General features: G+C 46.1%; 1 protein-coding gene across 1 annotated transcript in view; it reads left to right on the top strand.

The window, feature by feature from the left end:
• LOC124026381 (multidrug resistance-associated protein 1-like) overlaps nucleotides 1-24218 on the top strand; it is a 41145-nt gene extending 16927 nt beyond the window's left edge. Inside the window, exons 9-13 of the mRNA XM_046339405.1 lie at nucleotides 8059-8164; nucleotides 19657-19815; nucleotides 20984-21150; nucleotides 22848-23042; nucleotides 23945-24218. Coding sequence (XP_046195361.1) covers nucleotides 8059-8164; nucleotides 19657-19815; nucleotides 20984-21150; nucleotides 22848-23042; nucleotides 23945-24053 — 736 coding nt within the window. The 3' untranslated portion in view covers nucleotides 24054-24218. The remainder of the gene's footprint in view (nucleotides 1-8058; nucleotides 8165-19656; nucleotides 19816-20983; nucleotides 21151-22847; nucleotides 23043-23944) is intronic.
• The last annotated feature ends 468 nt before the right edge of the window (nucleotides 24219-24686 follow it).

Here is a 24686-nt window from a genome sequence, read left to right as displayed (position 1 = left end):
ATATGAGCTGCCATACTGTCCTTCAGTCAGCTGGTCTTTCTATAAAATAACATATGATCTGCCATACTGTCCTTCAGTCAGCTGGTCTTTCTATAAAATAACATATGACCTGCCATACTGTCCTTCAGTCAGCTGGTCTTTCTACTTCTATAAAATAACATATGAGCTGCCATACTGTCCTTCAGTCAGCTGGTCTTTCTATAAAATAACATATGAGCTGCCATACTGTCCTTCAGTCAGCTGGTCTTTCTATAAAATAACATATGACCTGCCATACTGTCCTTCAGTCAGCTGGTCTTTCTACTCCTATAAAATAACATATGAGCTGCCATACTGTCCTTCAGTCAGCTGGTCTTTCTACTCCTATAAAATAACATATGAGCTGCCATACTGTCCTTCAGTCAGCTGGTCTTTCTACTTCTATAAAATAACATATGAGCTGCCATACTGTCCTTCAGTCAGCTGGTCTTTCTACTTCTATAAAATAACATGACCTGCCATACTGTCCTTCAGTCAGCTGGTCTTTCTATAAAATAACATATGACCTGCCATACTGTCCTTCAGTCAGCTGGTCTTTCTATAAAATAACATATGAGCTGCCATACTGTCCTTCAGTCAGCTGGTCTTTCTACTCCTATAAAATAACATATGAGCTGTCATACTGTCCTTCAGTCAGCTGGTCTTTCTATAAAATAACATATGACCTGCCATACTGTCCTTCAGTCAGCTGGTCTTTCTACTTCTATAAAATAACATATGAGCTACCATACTGTCCTTCAGTCAGCTGGTCTTTCTACTTCTATAAAATAACATATGACCTGCTATACTGTCCTTCAGTCAGCTGGTCTTTCTATAAAATAATATGATCTGCCATACTGTCCTTCAGTCAGCTGGTCTTTCTATAAAATAACATATGATCTGCCATACTGTCCTTCAGTCAGCTGGTCTTTCTATAAAATAACATATGACCTGCCATACTGTCCTTCAGTCAGCTGGTCTTTCTATAAAATAACATATGACCTGCCATACTGTCCTTCAGTCAGCTGGTCTTTCTATAAAATAACATATGACCTGCCATACTGTCCTTCAGTCAGCTGGTCTTTCTATAAAATAACATATGACCTGCTATACTGTCCTTCAGTCAGCTGGTCTTTCTATAAAATAACATATGATCTGCCATACTGTCCTTCAGTCAGCTGGTCTTTCTATAAAATAACATATGACCTGCCATACTGTCCTTCAGTCAGCTGGTCTTTCTATAAAATAACATATGACCTGCCATACTGTCCTTCAGTCAGCTGGTCTTTCTACTTCTATAAAATAACATATGACCTGCCATACTGTCCTTCAGTCAGCTGGTCTTTCTATAAAATAACATGACCTGCCATACTGTCCTTCAGTCAGCTGGTCTTTCTATAAAATAACATATGAGCTGCCATACTGTCCTTCAGTCAGCTGGTCTTTCTATAAAATAACATATGACCTGCCATACTGTCCTTCAGTCAGCTGGTCTTTCTACTTCTATAAAATAACATATGACCTGCCATACTGTCCTTCAGTCAGCTGGTCTTTCTATAAAATAACATATGACCTGCCATACTGTCCTTCAGTCAGCTGGTCTTTCTATAAAATAACATATGATCTGCCATACTGTCCTTCAGTCAGCTGGTCTTTCTATAAAATAACATATGACCTGCCATACTGTCCTTCAGTCAGCTGGTCTTTCTATAAAATAACATATGACCTGCCATACTGTCCTTCAGTCAGCTGGTCTTTCTATAAAATAACATATGACCTGCCATACTGTCCTTCAGTCAGCTGGTCTTTCTATAAAATAACATATGATCTGCCATACTGTCCTTCAGTCAGCTGGTCTTTCTATAAAATAACATATGAGCTGCCATACTGTCCTTCAGTCAGCTGGTCTTTCTATAAAATAACATATGACCTGCCATACTGTCCTTCAGTCAGCTGGTCTTTCTATAAAATAACATATGACCTGCCATACTGTCCTTCAGTCAGCTGGTCTTTCTATAAAATAACATATGACCTGCCATACTGTCCTTCAGTCAGCTGGTCTTTCTATAAAATAACATATGACCTGCCATACTGTCCTTCAGTCAGCTGGTCTTTCTATAAAATAACATATGATCTGCCATACTGTCCTTCAGTCAGCTGGTCTTTCTATAAAATAACATATGACCTGCCATACTGTCCTTCAGTCAGCTGGTCTTTCTATAAAATAACATATGATCTGCCATACTGTCCTTCAGTCAGCTGGTCTTTCTATAAAATAACATATGACCTGCCATACTGTCCTTCAGTCAGCTGGTCTTTCTATAAAATAACATGACCTGCCATACTGTCCTTCAGTCAGCTGGTCTTTCTATAAAATAACATGACCTGCCATACTGTCCTTCAGTCAGCTGGTCTTTCTATAAAATAACATGACCTGCCATACTGTCCTTCAGTCAGCTGGTCTTTCTATAAAATAACATATGACCTGCCATACTGTCCTTCAGTCAGCTGGTCTTTCTATAAAATAACATATGATCTGCCATACTGTCCTTCAGTCAGCTGGTCTTTCTATAAAATAACATATGAGCTGCCATACTGTCCTTCAGTCAGCTGGTCTTTCTATAAAATAACATGACCTGCCATACTGTCCTTCAGTCAGCTGGTCTTTCTATAAAATAACATATGAGCTGCCATACTGTCCTTCAGTCAGCTGGTCTTTCTATAAAATAACATATGAGCTGCCATACTGTCCTTCAGTCAGCTGGTCTTTCTATAAAATAACATATGATCTGCTATACTGTCCTTCAGTCAGCTGGTCTTTCTATAAAATAACATGACCTGCCATACTGTCCTTCAGTCAGCTGGTCTTTCTACTTCTATAAAATAACATATGAGCTGCCATACTGTCCTTCAGTCAGCTGGTCTTTCTATAAAATAACATATGACCTGCCATACTGTCCTTCAGTCAGCTGGTCTTTCTATAAAATAACATATGAGCTGCCATACTGTCCTTCAGTCAGCTGGTCTTTCTATAAAATAACATATGACCTGCCATACTGTCCTTCAGTCAGCTGGTCTTTTCTATAAAATAACATATGAGCTGCCATACTGTCCTTCAGTCAGCTGGTCTTTCTATAAAATAACATATGACCTGCCATACTGTCCTTCAGTCAGCTGGTCTTTCTATAAAATAACATATGACCTGCCATACTGTCCTTCAGTCAGCTGGTCTTTCTATAAATAAAATAACATATGAGCTGCCATACTGTCCTTCAGTCAGCTGGTCTTTCTATAAAATAACATATGACCTGCCATACTGTCCTTCAGTCAGCTGGTCTTTCTATAAAATAACATATGAGCTGCCATACTGTCCTTCAGTCAGCTGGTCTTTCTACTCTATAAAATAACATATGACCTGCCATACTGTCCTTCAGTCAGCTGGTCTTTCTATAAAATAACATATGACCTGCCATACTGTCCTTCAGTCAGCTGGTCTTTCTATAAAATAACATATGAGCTGCCATACTGTCCTTCAGTCAGCTGGTCTTTCTACTCCTATAAAATAACATATGAGCTGCCATACTGTCCTTCAGTCAGCTGGTCTTTCTATAAAATAACATATGACCTGCCATACTGTCCTTCAGTCAGCTGGTCTTTCTACTTCTATAAAATAACATATGAGCTGCCATACTGTCCTTCAGTCAGCTGGTCTTTCTACTTCTATAAAATAACATATGACCTGCCATACTGTCCTTCAGTCAGCTGGTCTTTCTATAAAATAACATATGACCTGCCATACTGTCCTTCAGTCAGCTGGTCTTTCTATAAAATAACATATGATCTGCCATACTGTCCTTCAGTCAGCTGGTCTTTCTATAAAATAACATATGACCTGCCATACTGTCCTTCAGTCAGCTGGTCTTTCTATAAAATAACATATGACCTGCCATACTGTCCTTCAGTCAGCTGGTCTTTCTATAAAATAACATATGACCTGCTATACTGTCCTTCAGTCAGCTGGTCTTTCTATAAAATAACATATGATCTGCCATACTGTCCTTCAGTCAGCTGGTCTTTCTATAAAATAACATATGACCTGCCATACTGTCCTTCAGTCAGCTGGTCTTTCTATAAAATAACATATGACCTGCCATACTGTCCTTCAGTCAGCTGGTCTTTCTTTCTATAAAATAACATATGACCTGCCATACTGTCCTTCAGTCAGCTGGTCTTTCTATAAAATAACATGACCTGCCATACTGTCCTTCAGTCAGCTGGTCTTTCTATAAAATAACATATGAGCTGCCATACTGTCCTTCAGTCAGCTGGTCTTTCTATAAAATAACATATGACCTGCCATACTGTCCTTCAGTCAGCTGGTCTTTCTACTTCTATAAAATAACATATGACCTGCCATACTGTCCTTCAGTCAGCTGGTCTTTCTATAAAATAACATATGACCTGCCATACTGTCCTTCAGTCAGCTGGTCTTTCTATAAAATAACATATGATCTGCCATACTGTCCTTCAGTCAGCTGGTCTTTCTATAAAATAACATATGACCTGCCATACTGTCCTTCAGTCAGCTGGTCTATAAAATAACATATGACCTGCCATACTGTCCTTCAGTCAGCTGGTCTTTCTATAAAATAACATATGACCTGCCATACTGTCCTTCAGTCAGCTGGTCTTTCTATAAAATAACATATGACCTGCCATACTGTCCTTCAGTCAGCTGGTCTTTCTATAAAATAACATATGATCTGCCATACTGTCCTTCAGTCAGCTGGTCTTTCTATAAAATAACATATGACCTGCCATACTGTCCTTCAGTCAGCTGGTCTTTCTATAAAATAACATATGACCTGCCATACTGTCCTTCAGTCAGCTGGTCTTTCTACTTCTATAAAATAACATATGACCTGCCATACTGTCCTTCAGTCAGCTGGTCTTTCTATAAAATAACATATGACCTGCCATACTGTCCTTCAGTCAGCTGGTCTTTCTATAAAATAACATATGAGCTGCCATACTGTCCTTCAGTCAGCTGGTCTTTCTATAAAATAACATATGACCTGCCATACTGTCCTTCAGTCAGCTGGTCTTTCTACTTCTATAAAATAACATATGACCTGCCATACTGTCCTTCAGTCAGCTGGTCTTTCTATAAAATAACATATGACCTGCCATACTGTCCTTCAGTCAGCTGGTCTTTCTATAAAATAACATATGACCTGCCATACTGTCCTTCAGTCAGCTGGTCTTTCTATAAAATAACATATGACCTGCCATACTGTCCTTCAGTCAGCTGGTCTTTCTATAAAATAACATATGACCTGCCATACTGTCCTTCAGTCAGCTGGTCTTTCTATAAAATAACATATGACCTGCCATACTGTCCTTCAGTCAGCTGGTCTTTCTATAAAATAACATATGATCTGCCATACTGTCCTTCAGTCAGCTGGTCTTTCTATAAAATAACATATGATCTGCCATACTGTCCTTCAGTCAGCTGGTCTTTCTATAAAATAACATATGACCTGCCATACTGTCCTTCAGTCAGCTGGTCTTTCTATAAAATAACATATGACCTGCCATACTGTCCTTCAGTCAGCTGGTCTTTCTATAAAATAACATATGAGTCAGCTGGTCTTTCCATGACTGCCATACTGTCCTTCAGTCAGCTGGTCTTTCTATAAAATAACATATGATCTGCCATACTGTCCTTCAGTCAGCTGGTCTTTCTATAAAATAACATATGATCTGCCATACTGTCCTTCAGTCAGCTGGTCTTTCTATAAAATAACATATGACCTGCCATACTGTCCTTCAGTCAGCTGGTCTTTCTATAAAATAACATATGACCTGCCATACTGTCCTTCAGTCAGCTGGTCTTTCTATAAAATAACATATGACCTGCCATACTGTCCTTCAGTCAGCTGGTCTTTCTATAAAATAACATGACCTGCCATACTGTCCTTCAGTCAGCTGGTCTTTCTATAAAATAACATATGACCTGCCATACTGTCCTTCAGTCAGCTGGTCTTTCTATAAAATAACATATGATCTGCCATACTGTCCTTCAGTCAGCTGGTCTTTCTATAAAATAACATATGAGCTGCCATACTGTCCTTCAGTCAGCTGGTCTTTCTATAAAATAACATGACCTGCCATACTGTCCTTCAGTCAGCTGGTCTTTCTATAAAATAACATATGAGCTGCCATACTGTCCTTCAGTCAGCTGGTCTTTCTATAAAATAACATATGAGCTGCCATACTGTCCTTCAGTCAGCTGGTCTTTCTATAAAATAACATATGATCTGCTATACTGTCCTTCAGTCAGCTGGTCTTTCTATAAAATAACATATGACCTGCCATACTGTCCTTCAGTCAGCTGGTCTTTCTACTTCTATAAAATAACATATGAGCTGCCATACTGTCCTTCAGTCAGCTGGTCTTTCTATAAAATAACATATGACCTGCCATACTGTCCTTCAGTCAGCTGGTCTTTCTATAAAATAACATATGAGCTGCCATACTGTCCTTCAGTCAGCTGGTCTTTCTATAAAATAACATATGATCTGCCATACTGTCCTTCAGTCAGCTGGTCTTTCTACTTCTATAAAATAACATATGAGCTGCCATACTGTCCTTCAGTCAGCTGGTCTTTCTATAAAATAACATATGAGCTGTCATACTGTCCTTCAGTCAGCTGGTCTTTCTATAAAATAACATATGAGCTGCCATACTGTCCTTCAGTCAGCTGGTCTTTCTATAAAATAACATATGACCTGCCATACTGTCCTTCAGTCAGCTGGTCTTTCTATAAAATAACATATGACCTGCCATACTGTCCTTCAGTCAGCTGGTCTTTCTACTTCTATAAAATAACATATGAGCTGCCATACTGTCCTTCAGTCAGCTGGTCTTTCTACTTCTATAAAATAACATATGATCTGCCATACTGTCCTTCAGTCAGCTGGTCTTTCTACTTCTATAAAATAACATATGATCTGCCATACTGTCCTTCAGTCAGCTGGTCTTTCTATAAAATAACATATGACCTGCCATACTGTCCTTCAGTCAGCTGGTCTTTCTATAAAATAACATATGACCTGCCATACTGTCCTTCAGTCAGCTGGTCTTTCTATAAAATAACATATGACCTGCCATACTGTCCTTCAGTCAGCTGGTCTTTCTATAAAATAACATATGACCTGCCATACTGTCCTTCAGTCAGCTGGTCTTTCTATAAAATAACATATGATCTGCCATACTGTCCTTCAGTCAGCTGGTCTTTCTATAAAATAACATATGATCTGCCATACTGTCCTTCAGTCAGCTGGTCTTTCTATAAAATAACATATGAGCTGCCATACTGTCCTTCAGTCAGCTGGTCTTTCTATAAAATAACATATGATCTGCTATACTGTCCTTCAGTCAGCTGGTCTTTCTACTTCTATAAAATAACATATGACCTGCCATACTGTCCTTCAGTCAGCTGGTCTTTCTATAAAATAACATATGAGCTGCCATACTGTCCTTCAGTCAGCTGGTCTTTCTATAAAATAACATATGATCTGCCATACTGTCCTTCAGTCAGCTGGTCTTTCTACTTCTATAAAATAACATATGATCTGCTATACTGTCCTTCAGTCAGCTGGTCTTTCTATAAAATAACATATGATCTGCATACTGTCCTTCAGTCAGCTGGTCTTTCTATAAAATAACATATGACCTGCCATACTGTCCTTCAGTCAGCTGGTCTTTCTATAAAATAACATATGAGCTGCCATACTGTCCTTCAGTCAGCTGGTCTTTCTACTTCTAAAAAACAGTTATGATGGTTATTTTATTTATTTAGTTGTGTCGGGAACTATAAAATAACATATGATCACGGGAACTGTCCTTGTCAGCTGGTAAAATGACTGTCTGTACACGGGAACTCTGCTGTGTATGGCTATAAAATAACATATGACCTGCCTGTTTGTCCTTCAGTCAGCTGGACTGGAGACATGACCAATGAGTCTCTGCCTCCAGGCTGGCCCACAGTCCAGGCAACATAGACATCAGGGGTTTCTCTGCGAAAATAGGACCAGGAACTGCATACTGTAACATCACCGTAGCCATCCACGGAGGAGAGAAGGTATGTGATGGGGGGTATACGGACTGTATGACAGGTCGGGCTGTATGACAGGACATATGCTGTGTGACAGGAGGGTCGGGCTGTGTCAGGAGGGTACGGGCTGTGTGACATAGGGTACGGGCTGTCCTTGACAGGAGCTGGTCGGGCTGTGTGACAGGAGGGCCGGGCTGTGTGACAGGAGGGTACGGGCTGTGTGACAGGAGGGTACGGGCTGTGTGACAGGAGGTACACGGGCTGTGTGACAGGAGGGTACGGGCTGTGGAACAGGTGGTATGGCTGTGTGATGGGAGGGTACGGGCTGTGTGACAGGATATACGGGCTGTGTGACAGGCAGGCGGGCTGTGTGACAGGAGGGTACGGGCTGTGTGACAGGAGGCAACGGGCTGTGTGACAGGAGGGTACGGGCTGTGTGACAGGAGGACCACGGGCTGTGTGACAGGAGGGTCACGGGCTGTGTGACAGGAGGGTACGGGCTGTGTGACAGGAGGGTACGGGCTGTGTGACAGGAGGGTACGGGCTGTGTGACAGGAGGGTACGGGCTGTGTGACAGGAGGGTACGGGCTGTGTGACAGGAGGGTACGGGCTGTGTGACAGGAGGGTACGGGCTGTGTGACAGGAGGGTACGGGCTGTGTGACAGGAGGGTACGGGCTGTGTGACAGGAGGGTACGGGCTGTGTGACAGGAGGGTACGGGCTGTGTGACAGGAGGGTACGGCCTGTGTGACAGGAGGGTACGGCCTGTGTGACAGGAGGGATTAGGATGCGTGACAGGGGGATTAGGCTGAGCTGTGTGACAGGGGATTAGGCTGCGTGACTGGTGGGGGATTAGGCTGCGTGACTGGTGGGGGATTAGGCTGAGGTGACGGGGGATTAGGCTGTGTGACTGGTGGGGGATTAGGCTGAGTGACGGGGGTTTAGGCTGCGTGACTGGTGGGGGATTAGGCTGAGTGACGGGGGGATTAGGCTGCGTGACGGGGGATTAGGCTGCGTGACAGGGGGATTAGGCTGTGTGACGGGGGATTAGGCTGAGTGACAGGGGATTAGGCTGTGTGACAGGGGATTAGGCTGTGTGACGGGAGGATTAGGCTGCGTGACAGGGGGATTAGGCTGCGTGACAGGAGGGGTTTAGGCTGTGTGACAGGGGATTAGGCTGCGTGACTGGTGGGGGATTAGGCTGAGTGAAAGGGAGGGTGGGTATAGTAGGTCGACACAGGACCAGGGTAGTGACTGTTGTTGTTGTTCCAGGTGGGTATAGTATTACAGGAGCAGGGTAGTGACTGTTGTTATTGTTATTCCAGGTGGGTATAGTATTAGGAGCTAGTGACTGGTGTTATTGTTATTCCAGGTGGGTATAGTAGGGCTACAGGAGCAGGGTAGTGACTGTTGTTATTGTTATTCCAGATGGGTATAGTAGGTCGTACAGGAGCAGGGTAGTGACTGTTGTTGTTGTTATTCCAGGTGGGTAGGCGTAGTGGTGACAGGAGCAGGATAGTAACTGTTGTTGTTATTCCAGGTGGGTATAGTAGGTCGTACAGGAGCAGGGTAGTGACTGTTGTTGTTGTTGTTATTCCAGGTGGGTATTAGGCTGTGAGCAGGGTAGTGACTGTTGTTATTGTTATTCCAGGTGGGTATAGTAGGTCGACGGGGGATTAGGTAGTGACTGTTGTTGTTGTTATTCCAGGTGGGTATAGTAGGCTGCGTGACAGGGTTTAGTGACTGTTGTTGGGTTATTCCAGGTGGTTATAGTAGGGGGATTAGGAGCAGGGTAGTGACTGTTGTTGTTGTTGTTATTCCAGGTGGGTATAGTAGGTCGTACAGGAGCAGGGTAGTGACTGTTGTTGTTGTTATTCCAGGTGGGTATAGTAGGTCGTACAGGAGCAGGGTAGTGACTGTTGTTGTTGTTATTCCAGGTGGGTATAGTAGGTCGTACAGGAGCAGGGTAGTGACTGGTGTTATTGTTATTCCAGGTGGGTATAGTAGGTCGTACAGGAGCAGGGTAGTGACTGTTGTTGTTGTTCCAGGTGGGTATAGTAGGTCGTACAGGAGCAGGGTAGTGACTGTTGTTATTCCAGGTGGGTATAGTAGGTCGTACAGGAGCAGGGTAGTGACTGTTGTTATTCCAGGTGGGTATAGTAGGTCGTACAGGAGCAGGGTAGTGACTGTTGTTGTTGTTGTTATTCCAGGTGGGTATAGTAGGTCGTACAGGAGCAGGGTAGTGACTGTTGTTATTGTTATTCCAGGTGGGTATAGTAGGTCGTACAGGAGCAGGGTAGTGACTGTTGTTGTTGTTATTCCAGGTGGGTATAGTAGGTCGTACAGGAGCAGGGTAGTGACTGTTGTTGTTGTTATTCCAGGTGGGTATAGTAGGTCGTACAGGAGCAGGGTAGTGACTGTTGTTGTCGTTGTTCCAGGTGGGTATAGTAGGTCGTACAGGAGCAGGGTAGTGACTGTTGTTATTGTTATTCCAGGTGGGTATAGTAGGTCGTACAGGAGCAGGGTAGTGACTGTTGTTGTTGTTGTACCAGGTGGGTATAGTAGGTCGTACAGGAGCAGGGTAGTGACTGTTGTTGTTGTTGTTGTTGTTGTTATTCCAGGTGGGTATAGTAGGTCGTACAGGAGCAGGGTAGTGACTGTTGTTGTTGTTGTTCCAGGTGGGTATAGTAGGTCGTACAGGAGCAGGGTAGTGACTGTTGTTGTTGTTGTTATTCCAGGTGGGTATAGTAGGTCGTACAGGAGCAGGGTAGTGACTGTTGTTGTTGTTGTTCCAGGTGGGTATAGTAGGTCGTACAGAAGCAGGGTAGTGACTGTTGTTGTTGTTGTTATTCCAGGTGGGTATAGTAGGTCGTACAGGAGCAGGGTAGTGACTGTTGTTGTTGTTGTTCCAGGTGGGTATAGTAGGTCGTACAGGAGCAGGGTAGTGACTGTTGTTGTTGTTGTTGTTCCAGGTGGGTATAGTAGGTCGTACAGGAGCAGGGTAGTGACTGTTGTTATTCCAGGTGGGTATAGTAGGTCGTACAGGAGCAGGGTAGTGACTGTTGTTGTTATTCCAGGTGGGTATAGTAGGTCGTACAGGAGCAGGGTAGTGACTGTTGTTGTTATTCCAGGTGGGTATAGTAGGTCGTACAGGAGCAGGGTAGTGACTGTTGTTGTTGTTCCAGGTGGGTATAGTAGGTCGTACAGGAGCAGGGTAGTGACTGTTGTTATTCCAGGTGGGTATAGTAGGTCGTACAGGAGCAGGGTAGTGACTGTTGTTGTTATTCCAGGTGGGTATAGTAGGTCGTACAGGAGCAGGGTAGTGACTGTTGTTGTTGTTCCAGGTGGGTATAGTAGGTCGTACAGGAGCAGGGAAGTGACTATTGTTGTTGTTCCAGGTGGGTATAGTAGGTCGTACAGGAGCAGGGTAGTGACTGTTGTTGTTGTTCCAGGTGGGTATAGTAGGTCGTACAGGAGCAGGGTAGTGACTGTTGTTGTTATTCCAGGTGGGTATAGTAGGTCGTACAGAAGCAGGGTAGTGACTGTTGTTGTTGTTGTTGTTCCAGGTGGGTATAGTAGGTCGTACAGGAGCAGGGTAGTGACTGTTGTTGTTATTCCAGGTGGGTATAGTAGGTCGTACAGGAGCAGGGTAGTGACTGTTGTTGTTATTCCAGGTGGGTATAGTAGGTCGTACAGGAGCAGGGTAGTGACTGTTGTTGTTGTTCCAGGTGGGTATAGTAGGTCGTACAGGAGCAGGGTAGTGACTGTTGTTATTCCAGGTGGGTATAGTAGGTCGTACAGGAGCAGGGTAGTGACTGTTGTTATTCCAGGTGGGTATAGTAGGTCGTACAGGAGCAGGGTAGTGACTGTTGTTGTTGTTGTTATTCCAGGTGGGTATAGTAGGTCGTACAGGAGCAGGGTAGTGACTGTTGTTGTTGTTGTTATTCCAGGTGGGTATAGTAGGTCGTACAGGAGCAGGGTAGTGACTGTTGTTCTTGTTATTCCAGGTGGGTATAGTAGGTCGTACAGGAGCAGGGTAGTGACTGTTGTTGTTGTTGTTATTCCAGGTGGTTATAGTAGGTCGTACAGGAGCAGGGTAGTGACTGTTGTTATTCCAGGTGGGTATAGTAGGTCGTACAGGAGCAGGGTAGTGACTGTTGTTATTCCAGGTGGGTATAGTAGGTCGTACAGGAGCAGGGTAGTGACTGTTGTTATTCCAGGTGGGTATAGTAGGTCGTACAGGAGCAGGGTAGTGACTGTTGTTGTTGTTGTTATTCCAGGTGGGTATAGTAGGTCGTACAGGAGCAGGGTAGTGACTGTTGTTGTTGTTGTTATTCCAGGTGGTTATAGTAGGTCGTACAGGAGCAGGGTAGTGACTGTTGTCGTTATTCCAGGTGGGTATAGTAGGTCATACAGGAGCAGGGTAGTGACTGTTGTCGTTGTTCCAGGTGGGTATAGTAGGTCGTACAGGAGCAGGGTAGTGACTGTTGTTGTTATTCCAGGTGGGTATAGTAGGTCGTACAGGAGCAGGGTAGTGACTGTTGTTGTTATTCCAGGTGGGTATAGTAGGTCATACAGGAGCAGGGTAGTGACTGTTGTCGTTGTTCCAGGTGGGTATAGTAGGTCGTACAGGAGCAGGGTAGTGACTGTTGTTGTTGTTGTTCCAGGTGGGTATAGTAGGTCGTACAGGAGCAGGGTAGTGACTGTTGTTGTTATTCCAGGTGGGTATAGTAGGTCGTACAGGAGCAGGGTAGTGACTGTTGTTTTTGTTGTTATTCCAGGTGGGTATAGTAGGTCGTACAGGAGCAGGGTAGTGACTGTTGTTGTTATTCCAGGTGGGTATAGTAGGTCGTACAGGAGCAGGGTAGTGACTGTTGTTGTTGTTCCAGGTGGGTATAGTAGGTCGTACAGGAGCAGGGTAGTGACTGTTGTTATTCCAGGTGGGTATAGTAGGTCGTACAGGAGCAGGGTAGTGACTGTTGTTATTCCAGGTGGGTATAGTAGGTCGTACAGGAGCAGGGTAGTGACTGTTGTTATTGTTATTCCAGATGGGTATAGTAGGTCGTACAGGAGCAGGGTAGTGACTGTTGTTGTTGTTATTCCAGGTGGGTATAGTAGGTCGTACAGGAGCAGGATAGTAACTGTTGTTGTTATTCCAGGTGGGTATAGTAGGTCGTACAGGAGCAGGGTAGTGACTGTTGTTGTTGTTGTTATTCCAGGTGGGTATAGTAGGTCGTACGAGCAGGGTAGTGACTGTTGTTATTGTTATTCCAGGTGGGTATAGTAGGTCGTACAGGAGCAGGGTAGTGACTGTTGTTGTTGTTATTCCAGGTGGGTATAGTAGGTCGTACAGGAGCAGGGTAGTGACTGTTGTTGTTGTTATTCCAGGTGGTTATAGTAGGTCGTACAGGAGCAGGGTAGTGACTGTTGTTGTTGTTGTTATTCCAGGTGGGTATAGTAGGTCGTACAGGAGCAGGGTAGTGACTGTTGTTGTTGTTATTCCAGGTGGGTATAGTAGGTCGTACAGGAGCAGGGTAGTGACTGTTGTTGTCGTTGTTCCAGGTGGGTATAGTAGGTCGTACAAGAGCAGGGTAGTGACTGTTGTTGTTATTCCAGGTGGGTATAGTAGGTCGTACAGGAGCAGGGTAGTGACTGTTGTTGTTGTTATTCCAGGTGGGTATAGTAGGTCGTACAGGAGCAGGGTAGTGACTGTTGTTATTCCAGGTGGGTATAGTAGGTCGTACAGGAGCAGGGTAGTGACTGTTGTTATTCCAGGTGGGTATAGTAGGTCGTACAGGAGCAGGGTAGTGACTGTTGTTGTTGTTGTTATTCCAGGTGGGTATAGTAGGTCGTACAGGAGCAGGGTAGTGACTGTTGTTATTGTTATTCCAGGTGGGTATAGTAGGTCGTACAGGAGCAGGGTAGTGACTGTTGTTGTTGTTATTCCAGGTGGGTATAGTAGGTCGTACAGGAGCAGGGTAGTGACTGTTGTTGTTGTTATTCCAGGTGGGTATAGTAGGTCGTACAGGAGCAGGGTAGTGACTGTTGTTGTCGTTGTTCCAGGTGGGTATAGTAGGTCGTACAGGAGCAGGGTAGTGACTGTTGTTATTGTTATTCCAGGTGGGTATAGTAGGTCGTACAGGAGCAGGGTAGTGACTGTTGTTGTTGTTGTACCAGGTGGGTATAGTAGGTCGTACAGGAGCAGGGTAGTGACTGTTGTTGTTGTTGTTATTCCAGGTGGGTATAGTAGGTCGTACAGGAGCAGGGTAGTGACTGTTGTTGTTGTTGTTCCAGGTGGGTATAGTAGGTCGTACAGAAGCAGGGTAGTGACTGTTGTTGTTGTTGTTATTCCAGGTGGGTATAGTAGGTCGTACAGGAGCAGGGTAGTGACTGTTGTTGTTGTTGTTCCAGGTGGGTATAGTAGGTCGTACAGGAGCAGGGTAGTGACTGTTGTTGTTGTTGTTGTTCCAGGTGGGTATAGTAGGTCGTACAGGAGCAGGGTAGTGACTGTTGTTGTTATTCCAGGTGGGTATAGTAGGTCGTACAGGAGCAGGGTAGTGACTGTTGTTGTTATTCCAGGTGGGTATAGTAGGTCGTACAGGAGCAGGGTAGTGACTGTTGTTGTTGTTCCAGGTGGGTATAGTAGGTCGTACAGGAGCAGGGTAGTGACTGTTGTTATTCCAGGTGGGTATAGTAGGTCGTACAGGAGCAGGGTAGTGACTGTTGTTGTTATTCCAGGTGGGTATAGTAGGTCGTACAGGAGCAGGGTAGTGACTGTTGTTGTTGTTCCAGGTGGGTATAGTAGGTCGTACAGGAGCAGGGAAGTGACTATTGTTGTTGTTCCAGGTGGGTATAGTAGGTCGTACAGGAGCAGGGTAGTGACTGTTGTTGTTGTTCCAGGTGGGTATAGTAGGTCGTACAGGAGCAGGGTAGTGACTGTTGTTGTTATTCCAGGTGGGTATAGTAGGTCGTACAGAAGCAGGGTAGTGACTGTTGTTGTTGTTGTTGTTCCAGGTGGGTATAGTAGGTCGTACAGGAGCAGGGTAGTGACTGTTGTTGTTATTCCAGGTGGGTATAGTAGGTCGTACAGGAGCAGGGTAGTGACTGTTGTTGTTATTCCAGGTGGGTATAGTAGGTCGTACAGGAGCAGGGTAGTGACTGTTGTTGTTGTTCCAGGTGGGTATAGTAGGTCGTACAGGAGCAGGGTAGTGACTGTTGTTATTCCAGGTGGGTATAGTAGGTCGTACAGGAGCAGGGTAGTGACTGTTGTTATTCCAGGTGGGTATAGTAGGTCGTACAGGAGCAGGGTAGTGACTGTTGTTGTTGTTGTTATTCCAGGTGGGTATAGTAGGTCGTACAGGAGCAGGGTAGTGACTGTTGTTGTTGTTGTTATTCCAGGTGGGTATAGTAGGTCGTACAGGAGCAGGGTAGTGACTGTTGTTCTTGTTATTCCAGGTGGGTATAGTAGGTCGTACAGGAGCAGGGTAGTGACTGTTGTTGTTGTTGTTATTCCAGGTGGTTATAGTAGGTCGTACAGGAGCAGGGTAGTGACTGTTGTTATTCCAGGTGGGTATAGTAGGTCGTACAGGAGCAGGGTAGTGACTGTTGTTATTCCAGGTGGGTATAGTAGGTCGTACAGGAGCAGGGTAGTGACTGTTGTTATTCCAGGTGGGTATAGTAGGTCGTACAGGAGCAGGGTAGTGACTGTTGTTGTTGTTGTTATTCCAGGTGGGTATAGTAGGTCGTACAGGAGCAGGGTAGTGACTGTTGTTGTTGTTGTTATTCCAGGTGGTTATAGTAGGTCGTACAGGAGCAGGGTAGTGACTGTTGTCGTTATTCCAGGTGGGTATAGTAGGTCATACAGGAGCAGGGTAGTGACTGTTGTCGTTGTTCCAGGTGGGTATAGTAGGTCGTACAGGAGCAGGGTAGTGACTGTTGTTGTTATTCCAGGTGGGTATAGTAGGTCGTACAGGAGCAGGGTAGTGACTGTTGTTGTTATTCCAGGTGGGTATAGTAGGTCATACAGGAGCAGGGTAGTGACTGTTGTCGTTGTTCCAGGTGGGTATAGTAGGTCGTACAGGAGCAGGGTAGTGACTGTTGTTGTTGTTGTTCCAGGTGGGTATAGTAGGTCGTACAGGAGCAGGGTAGTGACTGTTGTTGTTATTCCAGGTGGGTATAGTAGGTCGTACAGGAGCAGGGTAGTGACTGTTGTTTTTGTTGTTATTCCAGGTGGGTATAGTAGGTCGTACAGGAGCAGGGTAGTGACTGTTGTTGTTATTCCAGGTGGGTATAGTAGGTCGTACAGGAGCAGGGTAGTGACTGTTGTTGTTGTTCCAGGTGGGTATAGTAGGTCGTACAGGAGCAGGGTAGTGACTGTTGTTATTCCAGGTGGGTATAGTAGGTCGTACAGGAGCAGGGTAGTGACTGTTGTTATTCCAGGTGGGTATAGTAGGTCGTACAGGAGCAGGGTAGTGACTGTTGTTGTTGTTGTTATTCCAGGTGGGTATAGTAGGTCGTACAGGAGCAGGGTAGTGAATGTTGTTATTGTTATTCCAGGTGGGTATAGTAGGTCGTACAGGAGCAGGGTAGTGACTGTTGTTGTTGTTATTCCAGGTGGGTATAGTAGGTCGTACAGGAGCAGGGTAGTGACTGTTGTTGTTGTTATTCCAGGTGGGTATAGTAGGTCGTACAGGAGCAGGGTAGTGACTGTTGTTGTCGTTGTTCCAGGTGGGTATAGTAGGTCGTACAGGAGCAGGGTAGTGACTGTTGTTATTGTTATTCCAGGTGGGTATAGTAGGTCGTACAGGAGCAGGGTAGTGACTGTTGTTGTTGTTGTACCAGGTGGGTATAGTAGGTCGTACAGGAGCAGGGTAGTGACTGTTGTTGTTGTTGTTGTTGTTGTTATTCCAGGTGGGTATAGTAGGTCGTACAGGAGCAGGGTAGTGACTGTTGTTGTTGTTGTTCCAGGTGGGTATAGTAGGTCGTACAGGAGCAGGGTAGTGACTGTTGTTGTTGTTGTTATTCCAGGTGGGTATAGTAGGTCGTACAGGAGCAGGGTAGTGACTGTTGTTGTTGTTGTTCCAGGTGGGTATAGTAGGTCGTACAGAAGCAGGGTAGTGACTGTTGTTGTTGTTGTTATTCCAGGTGGGTATAGTAGGTCGTACAGGAGCAGGGTAGTGACTGTTGTTGTTGTTGTTCCAGGTGGGTATAGTAGGTCGTACAGGAGCAGGGTAGTGACTGTTGTTGTTGTTGTTGTTCCAGGTGGGTATAGTAGGTCGTACAGGAGCAGGGTAGTGACTGTTGTTATTCCAGGTGGGTATAGTAGGTCCTACAGGAGCAGGGTAGTGACTGTTGTTGTTATTCCAGGTGGGTATAGTAGGTCGTACAGGAGCAGGGTAGTGACTGTTGTTGTTATTCCAGGTGGGTATAGTAGGTCGTACAGGAGCAGGGTAGTGACTGTTGTTATTCCAGGTGGGTATAGTAGGTCGTACAGGAGCAGGGTAGTGACTGTTGTTATTCCAGGTGGGTATAGTAGGTCGTACAGGAGCAGGGTAGTGACTGTTGTTGTTATTCCAGGTGGGTATAGTAGGTCGTACAGGAGCAGGGTAGTGACTGTTGTTGTTGTTCCAGGTGGGTATAGTAGGTCGTACAGGAGCAGGGTAGTGACTGTTGTTATTCCAGGTGGGTATAGTAGGTCGTACAGGAGCAGGGTAGTGACTGTTGTTGTTATTCCAGGTGGGTATAGTAGGTCGTACAGGAGCAGGGTAGTGACTGTTGTTGTTGTTCCAGGTGGGTATAGTAGGTCGTACAGGAGCAGGGAAGTGACTATTGTTGTTGTTCCAGGTGGGTATAGTAGGTCGTACAGGAGCAGGGTAGTGACTGTTGTTGTTGTTCCAGGTGGGTATAGTAGGTCGTACAGGAGCAGGGTAGTGACTGTTGTTGTTATTCCAGGTGGGTATAGTAGGTCGTACAGAAGCAGGGTAGTGACTGTTGTTGTTGTTGTTGTTCCAGGTGGGTATAGTAGGTCGTACAGGAGCAGGGTAGTGACTGTTGTTGTTATTCCAGGTGGGTATAGTAGGTCGTACAGGAGCAGGGTAGTGACTGTTGTTGTTGTTCCAGGTGGGTATAGTAGGTCGTACAGGAGCAGGGTAGTGACTGTTGTTATTCCAGGTGGGTATAGTAGGTCGTACAGGAGCAGGGTAGTGACTGTTGTTATTCCAGGTGGGTATAGTAGGTCGTACAGGAGCAGGGTAGTGACTGTTGTTGTTGTTGTTATTCCAGGTGGGTATAGTAGGTCGTACAGGAGCAGGGTAGTGACTGTTGTTGTTGTTGTTATTCCAGGTGGGTATAGTAGGTCGTACAGGAGCAGGGTAGTGACTGTTGTTGTTGTTATTCCAGGTGGGTATAGTAGGTCGTACAGGAGCAGGGTAGTGACTGTTGTTGTTGTTGTTATTCCAGGTGGTTATAGTAGGTCGTACAGGAGCAGGGTAGTGACTGTTGTTATTCCAGGTGGGTATAGTAGGTCGTACAGGAGCAGGGTAGTGACTGTTGTTATTCCAGGTGGGTATAGTAGGTCGTACAGGAGCAGGGTAGTGACTGTTGTTATTCCAGGTGGGTATAGTAGGTCGTACAGGAGCAGGGTAGTGACTGTTGTTGTTGTTGTTATTCCAGGTGGGTATAGTAGGTCGTACAGGAGCAGGGTAGTGACTGTTGTTGTTGTTGTTATTCCAGGTGGTTATAGTAGGTCGTACAGGAGCAGGGTAGTGACTGTTGTCGTTATTCCAGGTGGGTATAGTAGGTCATACAGGAGCAGGGTAGTGACTGTTGTCGTTGTTCCAGGTGGGTATAGTAGGTCGTACAGGAGCAGGGTAGTGACTGTTGTTTATGTTGTTATTCCAGGTGGGTATAGTAGGTCGTACAGGAGCAGGGTAGTGACTGTTGTTGTTATTCCAGGTGGGTATAGTAGGTCATACAGGAGCAGGGTAGTGACTGTTGTCGTTGTTCCAGGTGGGTATAGTAGGTCGTACAGGAGCAGGGTAGTGACTGTTGTTGTTGTTGTTCCAGGTGGGTATAGTAGGTCGTACAGGAGCAGGGTAGTGACTGTTGTTGTTATTCCAGGTGGGTATAGTAGGTCGTACAGGAGCAGGGTAGTGACTGTTGTTTTTGTTGTTATTCCAGGTGGGTATAGTAGGTCGTACAGGAGCAGGGTAGTGACTGTTGTTTTTGTTGTTATTCCAGGTGGGTATAGTAGGTCGTACAGGAGCAGGGTAGTGACTGTTGTTGTTATTCCAGGTGGGTATAGTAGGTCATACAGGAGCAGGGTAGTGACTGTTGTCGTTGTTCCAGGTGGGTATAGTAGGTCGTACAGGAGCAGGGTAGTGACTGTTGTTGTTGTTGTTCCAGGTGGGTATAGTAGGTCGTACAGGAGCAGGGTAGTGACTGTTGTTGTTATTCCAGGTGGGTATAGTAGGTCGTACAGGAGCAGGGTAGTGACTGTTGTTGTTGTTGTTGTTGTTCCAGGTGGGTATAGTAGGTCGTACAGGAGCAGGGAAGTCCTCTCTGACTCTAGGATTGTTCCGCATCATCGAGGCGTGTGAGGGAGAGATTCATATCGATGGAGTTAACATCGCCACGCTGGGTCTCCATGAACTCCGCTCCAGGATCACCATCATACCACAGGTACACACCCACGGCCCATACAGACACACTCAAACTGACCCACACACCCACGGCCCATACAGACACACTCAGACTGACCCACACACCCACGGCCCATACAGACACACTCAGACTGACCCACACACCCACGGCCCATACAGACACACTCAGACTGACCCACACTCCCACGGCCCATACAGACACACTCAGACTGACCCACACACCCAAGGCCCATACAGACACACTCAGACTGACCCACACACCCACGGCCCATACAGACACACTCAGACTGACCCACACACCCACGGCCCATACAGACACACTCAGACTGACCCACACACCCACGGCCCATACAGACACACTCAGACTGACCCACACACCCAAGGCCCATACAGACACACTCAGACTGACCCACACACCCACGGCCCATACAGACACACTCAGACTGACCCACACACCCACGGCCCATACAGACACACTCAGACTGACCCACACACCCACGGCCCATACAGACACACTCAAACTGACCCACACACCCACGGCCCATACAGACACACTCACACTGACCCACACACCCACAGCCCATACAGACACACTCAAACTGACCCACACACCCACGGCCCATACAGACACACTCAAACTGACCCACACACCCACGGCCCATACAGACACACTCAGACTGACCCACACACCCACGGCCCATACAGACACACTCAGACTGACCCACACACCCACGGCCCATACAGACACACTCACACTGACCCACACACCCACGGCCCATACAGACACACTCAAACTGACCCACACACCCACGGCCCATACAGACACACTCAGACTGACCCACACACCCACGGCCCATACAGACACACTCAGACTGACCCACACACCCACGGCCCATACAGACACACTCACACTGACCCACACACCCACGGCCCATACAGACACACTCACACTGACCCACGGCCCATACAGACACACTCAAACTGACCCACGGCCCATACAGACACACTCAAACTGACCCACACTCTTCTGCATACATGTTATATTTAAAATATCTTTATTTATCCTCTCCCTCCTTTCCCTCTCTCCCCCTTCCCTCTCTCCCCCTTCTCTCTCATGGCTCTCCCCCTCTCCCCCCTCCTCCCTCTCATGGCTCTCCCCCTCTCCCCCCTCCTCCCTCCCCCTCCAGGACCCAGTGTTGTTCTCTGGGTCTCTGAGGATGAATCTGGACCCCTTCGATGGCTACTCTGATGAGGAGGTGTGGAGAGCCCTGGAGCTCTCCCATCTCAAGAGCTTTGTGTCGGGCCTGCCGGACAAACTCAACCACGAGTGTTCAGAGGGAGGAGAGAACCTCAGGTAACCTCATACATCATACATAGGCCCACATACACCATACATAGGCCTACATAGCATTACATACACACACAGCTTCTGGTTCGCTCTCTCGTACCTCTCTCCTTCTCTTCTTATCTCTCTCCTTCTCTTCTTACCTCTCTCCTCCTCTTCTTACCTCTCTCCTCTCTCCTCCTCTTCTTACCTCTCTCCTCCTCTTCTTACCTCTCTCCTCTTCTTCTTACCTCTCTCCTCCTCTTCTTACCTCTCTCCTCCTCTTCTTACCTCTCTCCTCTTCTTCTTACCTCTCTCCTCCTCTTCTTACCTCTCTCCTCCTCTTCTTACCTCTCTCCTCCTCTTCTTACCTCTCTCCTCTTCTTCTTATCTCTCTCCTCCTCTTCTTACCTCTCTCCTCTTCTTCTTACCTCTCTCCTCTTCTTCTTATCTCTCTCCTCCTCTTCTTACCTCTCTCCTCCTCTTCTTACCTCTCTCCTCCTCTTCTTACCTCTCTCCTCCTCCTTCTTACCTCTCTCCTCCTCTTCTTACCTCTCTCCTCCTCTTCTTACCTCTCTCCTCCTCTTCTTACCTCTCTCCTCCTCTTCTTACCTCTCTCCTCCTCTTCTTACCTCTCTCCTCCTCTTCTTACCTCTCTCCTCCTCTTCTTACCTCTCTCCTCTTCTTCTTATCTCTCTCCTCCTCTTCTTACCTCTCTCCTCTTCTTCTTACCTCTCTCCTCCTCTTCTTACCTCTCTCCTCCTCTTCTTACCTCTCTCCTCCTCTTCTTACCTCTCTCCTCCTCTTCTTACCTCTCTCCTCCTCTTCTTACCTCTCTCCTCCTCCTTCTTACCTCTCTCCTCCTCTTCTTACCTCTCTCCTCCTCTTCTTACCTCTCTCCTCCTCTTCTTACCTCTCTCCTCCTCTTCTTACCTCTCTCCTCTCTCCTCCTCTTCTTACCTCTCTCCTCCTCTTCTTACCTCTCTCCTCCTCTTCTTACCTCTCTCCTCCTCTTCTTACCTCTCTCCTCCTCTTCTTACCTCTCTCCTCCTCTTCTTACCTCTCTCCTCCCTTCTCTCTCCTCCTCTTCTTACCTCTCTCCTCCTCTTCTTACCTCTCTCCTCCTCTTCTTACCTCTCTCCTCCTCTTCTTACCTCTCTCCTCCTCTTCTTACCTCTCTCCTCCTCTTCTTACCTCTCTCCTCCTCTCCTCACCTCTCTCCTCCTCCTTCTTACCTCTCTCCTCCTCTTCTTACCTCTCTCCTCCTCTTCTTACCTCTCTCCTCTCTCCTCCTCTTCTTACCTCTCTCCTCCTCTTCTTACCTCTCTCCTCCTCTTCTTACCTCTCTCCTCTTCTTCTTACCTCTCTCCTCTTCTTCTTACCTCTCTCCTCCTCTTCTTACCTCTCTCCTCCTCTTCTTACCTCTCTCCTCCTCTTCTTACCTCTCTCCTCTTCTTCTTATCTCTCTCCTCCTCTTCTTACCTCTCTCCTCCTCTTCTTACCTCTCTCCTCCTCTTCTTACCTCTCTCCTCCTCTTCTTACCTCTCTCCTCCTCTTCTTACCTCTCTCCTCCTCTTCTTACCTCTCTCCTCCTCTCCTCACCTCTCTCCTCTTCTTACCTCTGTCCTCTCTCCTTCTCTCCTTACCTCTCTCCTCCTCTTCTTACCTCTCCTCTCTCCTTCTCTTTTCTTACCTCTCTCTCTCTCATTAACATAATCTCTCTCCAGTCTGGGTCAGCGCCAGCTGGTGTGTCTGGCCCGAGCCCTCCTGAGGAAGACGAAGATCTTAGTTCTGGATGAGGCCACAGCTGCTGTGGACCTGGAGACAGACAACCTGATCCAGTCCACCATCAGAACCCAGTTTGATGACTGCACTGTCCTGACCATCGCACACAGACTCAATACTATCATGGACTACACCAGGTAATATATAGACTGACTCAATACTATCATGGACTACACCAGGTAATATATAGACTGACTCAATACTATCATGGACTACACCAGGTAATATATAGACTGACTCAATACTATCATGGACTACACCAGGTAATATATAGACTGACTCAATACTATCATGGACTACACCAGGTAATATATAGACTGACTCAATACTATCATGGACTACATCAGGTAATATATAGACTGACTCAATACTATCATGGACTACACTAGGTAATATATACACTGACTCAATATTATCATGGACTACACCAGGTAATATATAGACTGACTCAATACTATCATGGACTACACCAGGTAATATATAGACTGACTCAATGCTATCATGGACTACACCAGGTAATATATAGACTGACTCAATACTATCATGGACTACACCAGGTAATATATAGACTGACTCAATACTATCATGGACTACACCAGGTAATATATAGACTGACTCAATACTATCATGGACTACACCAGGTAATATATAGACTGACTCAATACTATCATGGACTACACCAGGTAATATATAGACTGACTCAATACTATCATGGACTACACCAGGTAATATATAGACTGACTCAATACTATCATGGACTACACTAGGTAATATATACACTGACTCAATATTATCATGGACTACACCAGGTAATATATAGACTGACTCAATACTATCATGGACTACACCAGGTAATATATAGACTGACTCAATGCTATCATGGACTACACCAGGTAATATATAGACTGACTCAATACTATCATGGACTACACCAGGTAATATATAGACTGACTCAATACTATCATGGACTACACCAGGTAATATATGAAAACACACACTCCTGCTCTTTCTCTCTCATCTCTCTCTCTCCTCCCTTCAGAGTGCTGGTCCTGGATAAAGGGGAGATGGCAGAGTTTGACTCTCCCGCCACTCTCATCACCAAGAGAGGAATCTTCTACAAGATGGCTAAAGACTCTGGACTGGTCTGAGTGGGCGAACGGGAGAGGACAGGTTGCCTAAAGACAACATCCCTCCTTACAGAGAACTCCTCCTCCAACCCCCTCTTCCTCTCCTCCGACCGGGAGGCTGTGCAGGGAAGAAGTAGCAGAGAGAGAGAGGAGATTTCTAAGGATTTCTATGTTTCTGATAGAGTGCTCCCACAATTTATACACACTTATCTCCACTCCTTCCTCCATCCTCTTCTCCCTCCATCCCTCCCTTCTCTTCTCCCTCCACCCCTCCCTCCTCTTCTCCCTCCATCCCTCCCTCCTCTTCTCCCTCCATCCCTCCCTCCTCTTCTCCCTCCACCCCTCCCTCCTCTTCTCCCTCCACCCCTCCCTCCTCTTCTCCCTCCACCCCTCCCTCCTCTTCTCCCTCCATCCCTCCCTCCTCTTCTCCCTCCACCCCTCCCTCCTCTTCTCCCTCCACCCCTCTCTTCTCCATCCATCCATCCCTCACTCTACTTCTCCCTCCATCCCTCCATCTCTCCCTCCATCCATCCATCCATCCATCCCTCACTCTACTTCTCCCTCCATCCCTCCCTCCTCTTCTCCCTCCATCCATCCCTCCCTCCTCTTCTCCCTCCATCCATCCATCTCTCCCTCCATCCATCCATCCCTCCT

This window comes from Oncorhynchus gorbuscha, unplaced genomic scaffold (assembly GCF_021184085.1).
Source record: "Oncorhynchus gorbuscha isolate QuinsamMale2020 ecotype Even-year unplaced genomic scaffold, OgorEven_v1.0 Un_scaffold_2712, whole genome shotgun sequence".
In the NCBI taxonomy this organism is placed as follows: Eukaryota; Metazoa; Chordata; class Actinopteri; order Salmoniformes; family Salmonidae; genus Oncorhynchus; species Oncorhynchus gorbuscha.
The sequence above is the reverse complement of the archived record's forward strand: the minus strand, read 5'-3'. Positions and strand labels throughout refer to the sequence as shown.